This window comes from Hylobates moloch, unplaced genomic scaffold, assembly GCF_009828535.3.
Source record: "Hylobates moloch isolate HMO894 unplaced genomic scaffold, HMol_V3 SCAFFOLD_18, whole genome shotgun sequence".
Taxonomy (NCBI): Eukaryota; Metazoa; Chordata; class Mammalia; order Primates; family Hylobatidae; genus Hylobates; species Hylobates moloch.
Window position 1 is genome coordinate 354,902 of NW_026652293.1, and position 12,432 is coordinate 367,333.

The 12,432-nt window shown below is 41.1% G+C and overlaps 1 protein-coding gene and 1 non-coding gene across 2 annotated transcripts in view; both read right to left on the reverse strand.

Moving 5' to 3' along the window:
* Window positions 1–6,005: 6,005 nt before the first annotated feature.
* The window catches only part of NDC1 (NDC1 transmembrane nucleoporin), a 66,359-nt gene continuing 59,932 nt past the window's right edge, over window positions 6,006–12,432 (reverse strand). The window contains exon 18 of the mRNA XM_032136683.2: window positions 6,006–8,543. Within this exon, the coding sequence (XP_031992574.1) occupies window positions 8,480–8,543 (64 nt within the window). The 3' untranslated portion in view covers window positions 6,006–8,479. The remainder of the gene's footprint in view (window positions 8,544–12,432) is intronic.
* LOC116458161 (small nucleolar RNA SNORA58) lies at window positions 11,820–11,955 on the reverse strand. Its single transcript, XR_004245227.1, has one exon. It is a non-coding gene; the product is annotated as a small nucleolar RNA SNORA58 (small nucleolar RNA).

Sequence of the window (12,432 nt, forward strand, 5' to 3'; positions counted from 1 at the left end):
CCTGAGACTGGGCAATTTACAAAGGAAAGAGGCTTAATGGAGAACTCACAGTTCCATGTCGACGCGGGAGCCTCACAATCATGGCGGAAGGCAAGGAGGAGCAAGTCACATCTTAGGTGGATGGTGGCAGGCAAAGAGAGAGCTTGTGCAGATAAACTCCTGTTTTTAAAGCCCTCAGATGTCATGTGACTCATTCACTATCACGAGAACAGCACAGGAAAGACCTGCCCCATGATTCAGTCATCTCCCACTGGGTCCCTCCCATAACACATGAGAATTATGGGAGCTACAAGATGAGATTTGGGTGGGGACACAGAGCCAACCGTATCAGGGTATGTAGTGGTGTCTCATTACATTTTAAGTTTGTATTTTCCTAATAACTAAGGGTGCTTATTTCTCTTACAGGCCATTGGGATAAACTCTTTTGAAGCACCTATTCATCTTTTGCCCATACTGCTTTATGTACTTAGAGGTTATAGAAGTTGCATTAACATTTAGAACTGTATCATATTGGCCAGGCACAGTGGCTCACGCCTGTAATCCCAGCACTTTAGGAGGCTGAGGCGGGCAGATCACGAGGTCAGGAGATCGAGACCATCCTGGCTAACACAGTGAAACCCTGTCTCTACTAAAAATACAAAAAAAAAAATTAGCCGGGCGTGGTGGTGGGCGCCAGTAGTCCCAGCTACTCGGGAGGCTGAGGCAGGAGAATGGTGTGAACTCGGGAGGTGGAGTTTGCAGTGAGCCAAGATTGCGCCACTGCACTCCAGCCTGGGCAACAGAGCAAGATTCCGTCTCAACAAAAGAAAAAAAAAAAGAACTGTATCATATTAAATGAATCTTTTAAAAAAAATCTTTTATTATTTTGAGGTGCCCCTATTTATCTCTAGTAAGGCTGTCTTAAAGTGTACTTTGTCAAAAACTTACATAGCTATACCAGCTTTCATTTAGTGTTTGCATGTTCATCTTTTCCTATCCTTTTACTTTCAACGTATCTATCCTTATAATGAAATCTCTCAGCTATTGTTGAAATCTCTCAGGTATTGTTTGTCTGAAAAAAAAGCCTTTATTTCCCCACCATTTTAAAAGATTAATGCTGGGTATAAAATTCTAGGTTAGTAGAGTCCTTTTGGCAATTTAAAATGTCCATTTCGTTGTCTTCAGTTGTTTTTGTTGAGAATTGCTGCTCATTTGAAAGTGGCCTTTGGCCAGGCACGATGGCTTACACCTGTAATCCCAGCACTTTGGGAGGCAGAGGCAGGATCACTTGAGCCCAGGAGTTCGAGACCAGCCTGGGAAACATGGTGAGAACCTGTTCCCACAAAAAGTTTAAAGATTAGCCGGGCGTGGTGGCTCATGTCTATAGTCCCAGCTACCAGGGGGCTGAGGCAAGAGGACTGCTTGAGCCTGGGAGGTCAAGGCTGCAGTGAGCCAAGATCATGTCACTATACTCCAGCCTGGGCAACAGAGCCAGACCCTGTCTCAAAAATAAAATAAAAGTGGTCTTTTTTCTCTCTACTTTGAAGACTTTGTCTTTGGTTTTTAGTGCCTTTACTATGATGTAGTTCAGTGTGGGTTCTTTTTATTTATCTGTTTAGGGCTCATAAAGCTTTTTCAATCTGTGGCTTCATGTCTCAGGTTTGGAAAGTTCTCTGTTTCATATCTTCAGAACTGCTTCTGGTCCATTAGATCTCCCTCTCCTTCCAGGATTCCAATTACACTTATACATTTTCTCATTGTATCATCTATTTTAACCCATCTTCTGTATTTTAATATTTCTGACTTTCAAAGCTTTATTCTGGATAGTTTCTTCTGACCTATCTTCAGTCATTTTCTTCAGCTATGTCTAATCTGCCATTAAACCTACTCATTGACCTCTTATTTTTAGTTATCCTGTTTCTGTTGTAGAATTTCTCCATGGTTCATTATAAAATTTTATATAAATGTTTTATAAGTACCTAACCACAAATTATATAGTATATGTAAATATGTAGCTTCCAATTCTCTAATGAATTAGAATTTTTAGTCTCATTGAATATAGCAGTAATAACTATTTTAAAATCTCCGATAACTCTCTCATGCAGAGTCCCTATGGATCAATCTATTGTCTATTGCTTTTGTTGGTTCTCATTCATGTTATGCTGTCTCTTCCTGAGCCTGGCTGTTTTTAATGGTGTGTAGACACTGTATTTGAAAACTTGTTTATAGATATAATTAAGGCCTATGGTGTTGTGTTCCTCAGAAAGGATTTATTATAGCTTCTGCCAGGGCCTGGAAATACTGGCAAACAGAGATAATCTCAATCCAATTTAATGAGGATTCTCCCCAACTAGTTTATGGCATCTACTTCCTCTTCATCCTTCCTCTAAGGTGAAGCACTTTGCGGTCCCACCCAAGGCAAGGGGATTTGCCAGCTCCTCTGTGCAGGCCTTGAATCCCAAATTTTGTCCTCTACCCTGGGAGGCTCTGGGAACTGCCCCTACTCTCCATCTCGTCCTGATCAACAAAAGTAGGCTTATAGAAGCTATGCTGGCACACCATGGCCTTGTCCCTCACGCCTAATTAGACCCTTGGACACTTCATCCATTTGGGCTAATTTCTTTCAATCAGGAATTTGGTTGGTATTCAGAACCAGCTGGTCAGTCTCTATTACATTGTAAACTCGGGAGCTGGATGGAGTGGCAGAAAGCAAGGAGGGAGAATAAAACGTATGTGCAGAAAACATCTGAGAAGGAGACCATGAGAGCTCTTCAGGTTCTTCCTGGGGTCTGAAACCTATACTTGTGCTCACCAAGACTTTCCTGTGCCCTTAGAATCAACTCTCCTTTCTATGCTTAACCTAACTGAGGTAGACGTTGTGTCCTTGCAAACAAACATCATAATATAGTTAGGAAGAGACTAGCGTTTAATATTTTTTTAAGACTACACACCACTCTTACTAATGGCTTGAGAGGTAAAAGGATAAACCAACCAATAGTCAACAACCTTCAAACGACTATCAAGGTAAAAATCTGATTTAGAGGTCACCTTCCAGTGTTTCTCTGCCAGGCATTCCATGGGACTTCCAGAACCACTTTACCAACAGAATCACTTATAAGGCACACTCAAAATCTGGTAAAATACATGTGAGCAGGGACAGCGTGAACACTTGAGGGCAGTCCAGCCACACAGCTCTGCAAAATGAGGTGGGTGACAAAGTGGGCTAGCACCAGGACATCTAAGGACATGCTATGGTTAATGATAATGATGGTTAAGCTCATTCTAAAGAATGGGAAGTTTTTGCCAAAAAGATAGAAATTCAGGTAAAGGGAACACGCACCAGCACAGAATGGTGTGAAAAGTCAACCCATGTCATGTCACCTGCTGCAACTTCAAGATAAGTATCTGGGGCCGGGCGCGGTGGCTCACGCTTGTAATCCCAGCACTTTGGGAGGCCGAGGCGGGCGGATCACGAGGTCAGGAGATCGAGACCACGGTGAAACCCTGTCTCTACTAAAAATGCAAAAAATTAGCCGGGCGTGGTGGCGGGCGCCTGCAGTCCCAGCTACTCGGAGGGGCTGAGGCAGGAGAATGGCGTGAACCCGGGAGGCGGAGCTTGCAGTGAGCCGAGATTGCACCACTGCACTTCAGCCTGGGCAACAGAGCAAGACTCCGTCTCAAAAAAAAAAAAAAAAAAAAAGATAAGTATCTGAACACCTGAACATTGCTCAGCATTCCTGCATTACCTAGAGATTTAACTGTACTCTTCAAGCTTTTCAATAACTGAATCAGATGGAAGAACTCTACAGCGAATGATAGTTCATATTGCTTCAGACACTCATCTGAGAGAATACATTAGCAATCCACTAGAACAGTGGTTCTCAAAGTATGGTCTCAGGACTAGCAGCATCAGCATCACCTGGTGATGTGTTAGAAGTGCAAATTATTGGGCCCTACCCTAGACTTACTGAATCAGAAACTCTAGGCTGGATGCTCATCATCACTGGCCATCAGAGAAATGCAAATCAAAACCACAGTGAGATACCATCTCACACCAGTTAGAATGGCCATCATTAAAAAATCAGGAAACAATAGGTGCTGGAGAGGATGTGGAGAAATAGGAACACTTTTACACTGTTGGTGGGACTGTAAACTAGTTCAACCATTGTGGAAGTCAGTGTGGCGATTCCTCAGGGATCTCGAACTAGAAATACCATTTGACCCAGCACCCAAAGGACTATAAATCATGCTGCTATAAAGACACATGCACACGTATGTTTATTGCAGCACTATTCACAATAGCAAAGAGTTGGAACCAACCCAAATGTCCAACAACGATAGACTGGATTAAGAAAATGTGGCACATATACACCATGGAATACTATGCAGCCATAAAAAATGATGAGTTCGTGTCCTTTGTAGGGACATGGATGAAACTGGAAAACATCATTCTCAGTAAACTATCGCAAGGACATCTCACTCATAGGTGGGAATTGAACAATGAGAACTCATGGACACAGGAAGGGGAACATCACACTCCGGGGACTGTTGTGGGGTGGGGGGAGGGGGGAGGGACAGCATTAGGAGATACACCTAATGCTAAATGACGAGTTAATGGGTGCAGGAAATCAACATGGCACATGGATACATACGTAACAAACCTGCACATTGTGCACATGTACCCTAAAACCCTAAAGTATAATAAAAAAAAAAAAAAAAAAAAGAAACTCTAGGCTGGGTGCCATGGCTCACACCTACAATCCCAGCATTTTGGGAGGCTGAGGTGGGTGGATTGCTTAAGCACAGGAGTTTGATACCAGCCTGGGCAATAGTGGGACCTTGTGTCTACAAAAAATAGAGAATATGGCCAGACGTGGCAGTGTGTACTATGATCCTAGCTACTTGGGAGGCTGAAGTGGGAGGATTGCTTGAGCCTGAGAGGTCAAGGCTACAGAGGGCCAGGATCATGTCACTGCACTCCAGCCTGGGTGACAGAGAAAAAGACCCTGTGGAAGGATGGAAGGAAGGAAAAGAAACTCTGGAGGTGGGGCCAGTAAATCTGTTTTAATAAGCTCCTCAAGAGATTCTGATACATGCTAAAGTATGATCTAGAATAAACCCTTCTCACAATGTGATTCTGCTTAGACTTTTATTAAAAATTACATCTCTTGGGAACCAGCTGAGACCTCTTGAAGCAAAATCTGCACTGTCGTGGAGCCCAGATTCTACATAGCTACTAAGCCCCCCTGGTGATTCCGATGCACAGCGGGTTTCAAATACCCCATTAGATTATAAACTCCTTGAGAGCAGGGGCTGTCTTGTTCAGTTTATTTCTAATTGTTGTGCCATAAGAGACACTCAGTGAATGTTTGTGAATGATCAGCTGATTCCACATCAACTTGCCCATCACGACAGCAACTTGTGCCAAGGCGGCTTAGAGGTATGTGTTTATCCATCCCCTTTCTTGCCCCTCAAAACAATAAAGATTTTGCTTATTTAAAAATGGTCAGCAGCTTGCTAAGCATAGCTGGATTGTTAACTGATGAATGAAAGCCATCTTTGTTTTAAGCTATTTGGTTGTAAAGAAAGGTAACTATGGGTTAGGAGAGCTAGAGGGAATTTGAGGTACCTCAACTACCTAGAGGTGAAGTTCAGATTAATTTAAGTAACGCTGACAGACGTAACTGTTAGCCTAGGGGAATACGATCCGTTTGGAAACACTATTTTGGCAAGAAAAGAAACTTCTGTTAAGGGATGGCTTTCAGCACCTCCACCCTTTGTTTAGTTTTGTCAGCCAAGACAACAAAGAATGAGACTTTCTGAATTCAGGCTCCTGAGAGTTACCATGAAACCCACCGAATCAGTCTAGGTTAAGGGCAAAAGCTGACTTCTCAAGAAGTTCAACTCTTTCAGGTTTTATAAGCATCTGAGACTAAATTGAAATGATTCAGGAAACATCACCACCACCCCGTCCAGAAATTAAATAATTGACCTTTTACAGACACACATATTTCAATTAATTGTTCCATTTTTTAAAATTGCCAATTTATTTTTCTACCCAATCCAGTATCAACGATATACAAAAGGATATAAACAGACGGATGATGACACACCAAACAATTACCAAGGAACAAATCCTGCAAAGTAACAAATTGTTGCTTATCCATGTCCACTCAACTGTACAAGGTTTATTTCTAGGACAATTTCCCAGTTCTCTGGGAAAGAAGTTCTGTGGATTTATACCTTCCATAAGGGTCAAGCAAACATGCTAAGAGCTGATACCATCATGTTTTTATACTAACAGCCGAGAAAGGCTTTTAAAGAACACTCTCCTTCAGGCCAACGTTACAGCATTAGTGGGCTCATAGACAGGATGTGACTTCATCAAAGGAAATGCTTCTCTCCTCTTGGCCTCCCTAAGGTCCTCCTCCTAGTACACAGGAGGAGCTCCCCATAATAACACCCTAGTTCCAACAGATGGTGTGTAGATTATCAACACACAATGAGAAAAGAAACTGACCCCCTTACCTACCAAATACAATACAAATCTGGGGAGGCAGTTTCCAGATCTTCAACAGGCAGACACTATGAGGCCTGTATTTAGTACACAGCACATTCTCTTGAGAGAAAACAGGAATGAACATTCTCAGAAACATTCACATTGCTCATCAACTGTAGGTTTACCCAAAGTATACAGGAAATGGCAAAAACCTAAACCTAGCTGGACATTTTATACAAGTAAGTCAAAGTTCAAAGAATCATCCTGTCTTTATTCTCAGAAATCCAATGGGTTGAATATCACAGTTCTTCTTTAATGGAAGCAGAAGATTCAGAGTCCTTGTCTCCCAAAATGCCTCAGCCAGGGTCAGCACAGAGAGTGGAATATAAAAAGCTTAATTGTGTTAATACATGGAAGACAACAGCTCTCAGTCAACCTAGCCACAATTTTCTGTCTTGGCCATCTGTAAGAAACGACTACATTTGAAATTCAACTTTCACATTCAAAAAAAGAAATCAATTCAGCTTCAGACACAAAGCAAAACGAAAAACAAAAAAAAAATGGCAATAGCCTACATATCTAAACACTTGACAATCGGGGAACTGTCCCACAGTGATACGCTCAAGGCCAGTAGCACCCATTTTGGCATGTACTGGTTGAAGGGGCAACAGGACCTGGAGCTAAAATATTCAATTATAAAGATATAATACATCAATGAATCAGACAAAAGTAGACATATATGATACCACATTAAAGATTCATATATAGTACTGTGCTGACTGTAAAGAAAATATTTTGGGACACCAGAAGGAAAAGACAATAGGAAAAGAATTACCAAGGAGCATTTCAGTCCAAAGCCAGTCCAGTGAATATCTATGACTAGGATTTCCAATCTTTGATCTCCAAAGAAGCTGATCTAATAAATTCTAACAATACTTCGTTCACATTAGGGACACACAACATACTTCCAAGTACAGTAATCCCTCTGACGTTTTGGTTTCACTTGCTATTTGATGACTAAGTTGTTTGTGGCTATAAAGATCTTCCTCTTTTAATTAGCCATTTAACACTATAGAGGCTGCTCCCTTTGACAGACCAGACAAGTTTCACAGAATTTGATCTAATGAAGATGAATGGTGGGGAAAAAAGGGAACATTTCCTGGGTTTTTTTGCAAACCTTTTTCTCTTGCTTGAAAAACTCTGCAATCACTTAATGTTTTGCTCCAGAAAAAGAAAGCAAAACTAGCTGGGAAAATACCCATACATTAATACTTTGTGTTTACCAGTATGATACAAAATAAATTCATAGATGTCAGTCAATTGTTTCTTAAAGACCAAATGTGAATTTTTAATCTTGTAACTTAAGAACTGAGTTTTTCCACATTCCTTTATATAGAGTTAGCATCTGTAAACGGAGACCCTTTTTTGGGTAATCATACAAATTTAATTTGTCCCTGGAAACAAAAACCCAACCTAACAGATTAACAAAATATGTCCTTTAGACAATATTTTTTGTGAATATTGCTGCATTGTTACCATCTTTATCCTTCAGTAAATGAAACTACACTTAAAAAGTTTATGTATTGTGAGTTTACAAAGAGCTAAACTCTTAATTAAGAAGACTATGAAGTCAACCTACACTCATTTCAGAACTGGCTTCCCTCTTTTCAAAAGTAAGTTCTAAAAGTTTTTTAGTTATTATTATTAAGTTATATGAGCTACAGACATTTCGACTGCCATCAATGCTTCTGTAAAATTGAATAAAGATTTTATTATACCACACACACAAAAAGCAATCGGTACAGAAAAGGCAGTTTTCAGTTATGCTGTTGAGAATTTCTTACCATGATTTCTCCCATTAAAGTATAGTTTTCAAAGCAACCACCACGACAAAGGAAGCATCTAATTAGTCCGTTTTCTTCTGATCCAAGAATGCTGAACATTTACTGTCCCATCTGTAGTTGTATCAGCAGTGTAATGAACACAGTTTATATTACTTAACTATTCTTTGAACTCCAAGAACTGTTGAAGTCTTTTCTGATGTTCTGCAGATGCTTGCACAGCACTAAATGAAACATAAATTCAAAGCATAAGCTTTATTTTACATTAAGCATATTAAGTGAACCACAGAGCAGAGAGTCAATATTTTTCAAAACAATTAAAAATGAATAGAAGTCTTCACTTATTTAGTATTTCTGAAAAAGCTGGATGAAAACTCCTTTTAATCTAATGAAGAGGAGGGCTTGCATTCAGTAATGGCATGCTTCTATCTTCTAAAAGACCAAACAAATTAAGACTGACAAGCGAAGGCATTGACTTTAACCTGCTCTGCTATGGAACCTGCTGTGCGGAGTTCCAGGCCTTGTAGTAGATTTTCTGGATTTTATTATTTTATTTAAACCAGATTCCAACATTATCTTTGAGTTGTGGAGTATCTGAATTGCCTTTAATACAAAATCCTTTAAACTAAAATGTTTGGTTAAAACACAATAGACTCCATTAATTGTTTCCAAAGGTAACAGCTCGGTGGTTTAGATTTACTTCTCCCTTTGAACATAAGTTATGCTTTGGATGGGAACACTGAGTTCTCTCTCCACCCTCACCATCATGAAAATACATTACCTTGACAAAATTAGGGCAAATATATACTGAAACTAGTAAAATACTTCCTCTTAAAATTCTGGGCAAAAATTGAATATAATGAAAGATTCCGGTTTTCTAGTTCTTGAATAGGTCACCGCTTTTTAAAGTGCCAAGACAGTCTTATTTTAATAATTTTGTTATGAATTGCCCTAAGATGTCTTATAGACATCTTTGCTTTCTTGAACCATGTACCTCCAATTGAACCATTTCAAGTATTTTACTGTAAAAAGATGCCCTCTAGGTGCTAGTGAGGCTGTCTTGTCTAACTTAATGGCTCTGGAACTCTCTCAAACAGCAAATCCGTGGCTTTCTCATGACATTTCTCTCTGCTGGCAGGTAGTAAAGTGTCCCCTACAATTTACTGTTAGTACTCCTGACTCTAGTAGCAATCTCTGCCCCTCAAATAAATTTTGATATGGGCCAGGCATGGTGGCTCACATCTGTAATCCCAACATTTTGGGAGGCCTGAGGCAGGAGAACTGCTTGAGCTCAGGAGTTTGAGGCTGCAGTGAACTATGCTGCGATCTTGTCACTGCACTCCAGCCTGGGCAACAGAGCAAGACCCTGACTCATAGGCTGGAAAACCAGAATTAAATTAGCCTAAATTAGGAGTAAATGGGAGGTGGCAGGGAATGGGGAGATGTATGTCAAAGGATAGAAAGTTGCTCATATGTAGGATGAACAAGTCTAGAGACCTAATGTATAACATGAGGACTATGGCTAACAAAACTGTATTGTACTAGGTATTTTTGTTAAATAAGCAGATTTTAGCTGCCCTTGACATACACACAAGAAAGTAACTATGTGAGATGACAGACATGTTAACTTACTTCACTACAGTCAACATTTTACTATTTATATATAAATCCCATAACATGTTATAAACCTCAAATATACACAATACAATTTATCTTTTAAAAAATGAGTAAACAGTGTTGAACGAATGTCTCCAATGAGTGGGCTGTGTTTGTTAGTTGATTTTCAGAGCTCAAGAGCTAACTTCATTTATACCTAGTTCTCAGAGGCAGAGCTTTGAATAGTGAATAATCAGATATTATACAGTAATAATAAGTATCATGATAATGTATACTGCACAGTGGGCTTTACCTATGTATGATCCCATTTTATCTTTACTAACAACAAATGAAACCAAGTGGGTGTGAGAACGTTCCCTTTCATGGGGACAAAAACTGTATCAGAAAGATTCAGAAGTTAGGGGAAACACCACAGTCTAGGTTAGGAGTATAGACACTATAGATAGAACCCTAGGATTAGAAAGATTTGCATCTGAATCCTGGTTCTGCAACTCACTACTTGCATAATCTTGGGTGAGTTACTTAAAACACTAGGAAACTTGCTCACAATCACAGATAGCCAATGATGCAGACAGAAATCCAGATATTTTAACTCCAGATCTAGCATTCTTTCCACTATACGACACTGTCCTACGTTTGTACAAACAGCCTCCACTGATTTTATCAACTTTGGCGCATATATAAAATATTGCTCTCTTCAGAGAAAAGAAACTAAGGTGGAATTTCATTCTCACAATTTTTATTTTATTTTATTTACGTATTTATTTATTTTTGAGGCAGCATCTCGCTAAAATATGGCTCTTTTCAGAGAAAAGAAACTAAGGCGGAATTTCATTCTCACAATTTTTATTTTATTTATTTATGTATCTATTTATTTATTTATCTCTGAGGCAGAGTCTTGCTCGGTCACCCAGGCTAGAGTGCAGTGATGCAGTATTGGCTCACTGCAACCTCCACTTCCCAGGTTCAAGTGATTCTTCTGCGTCAGCTTCTGGAGTAGCTGAAATTATAGTTGCTTGCCACCATGCCCAGCTAATTTTTGTATTTTTAGTAGAGAAGGGGTTTCACCATGTTGGCCAGGCTGGTCTCAAACTCCTGACCTAAGATGATCCACCCACCTTGGCCTCCCAAAGTGCTGGGATTACAGCCGCGAGCCACTGCACCCGGCCCATTCTCATAATCCATTCTCATAATTTTTAATCAGTCATCTATATCTCTCTTTTTTTTTTTTTTGAGACAGAGTCTTGCTCTGTCCCCCAGGCTGGAGTGCGGTGGCGCGATCTCCACTCACTGCAAGCTCCGCCTCCCGGGTTCACGCCATTCTCCTGCCTCAGCCTCCCCAGTAGCTGGGACTACAGGCGCCCGCCAACACGCCTGGCTAATTTTTTGTATTTTTAGTAGAGACGGGGTTTCACCGTGTTAGCCAGGATGGTCTCGATCTCCTGACCTTGTGATCCACCCGCCTCAGCCTCCCAAAGTGCTGGGATTACAGGCTTAAGCCACCGCGCCCGGCCTCTCTTTTTTTTTCTTTGAGACAGAGTCTCGCTCTGTTGCCCAGGCTGGAGTACAGTGGCACGATCTCGGCTCACTGCAACCTCCGCCTCCTGGGTGCAAGCAATTCTCATGCCTCAGCCTCCCGAGTAGCTGGGATTTCAGGTGAGCACCACTACGCCCAGCTAATTTTTGTATTTTTGGTAGAGACGGGGTTTCACCATGTTGGCCAGGCTGATCTCAAACTCCTGACCTGAGGTGATCCGCCCACCTCGGCCCCCAAAGTGCTGGGATAACGTCCTTATAGGCATGGACCACTGTGCTTGGCCTAGATCACTTTCTTATCTAAATCCCTATGCTCCCCTTTTCTTCTTGCCTTTTTTCCCCCAGGGAAATGTTACAGTCCTGCTATTTATCCGGCCACTGATTAAGCTGGCTAAAGCTGGCAAGAACTTCAAATTAATCTCGCATACAATGTCCCCCCGGCCTGGCCATGAGCACAGTCAGGCAAGGTCTACGGGTATGCCCTTCTCCTTGCTTTTGTTCTATCATTAATATACGTCATATCTATTTCATTCTCTAAATTCATCAGTATTTTCTGAATGTGTCCTACATATTAATTAATATCTTGGAGGCAGTCTAGTGTTGTAGATAGAAAGATTAAAGATTTTTAGGCCGGGCGCGGTGGCTCACGCTTGTAATCCCAGCACTTTGGGAGGCTGAGGTGGGCGGATCATGAGGTCAGGAGATCGAGACCACGGTGAAACTCCGTCTCTACTAAAAATACAAAAAATTAGCCGGGCGTGGTGGCGGGCGCCTGTAGTCCCAGCTACTCGGAGAGGCTGAGGCAGGAGAATGGCGTGAACCCGGGAGGCGGAGCTTGCAGTGAGCCGAGATCGCGCCACTGCACTCCAGCCTGGGTGACAGAGCGAGACTCCGTCTCAAAAAAAAAAAAAAAAAAAGAAAGAAAGATTAAAGATTTTTAAGAGAAAGAAAGACTTGATT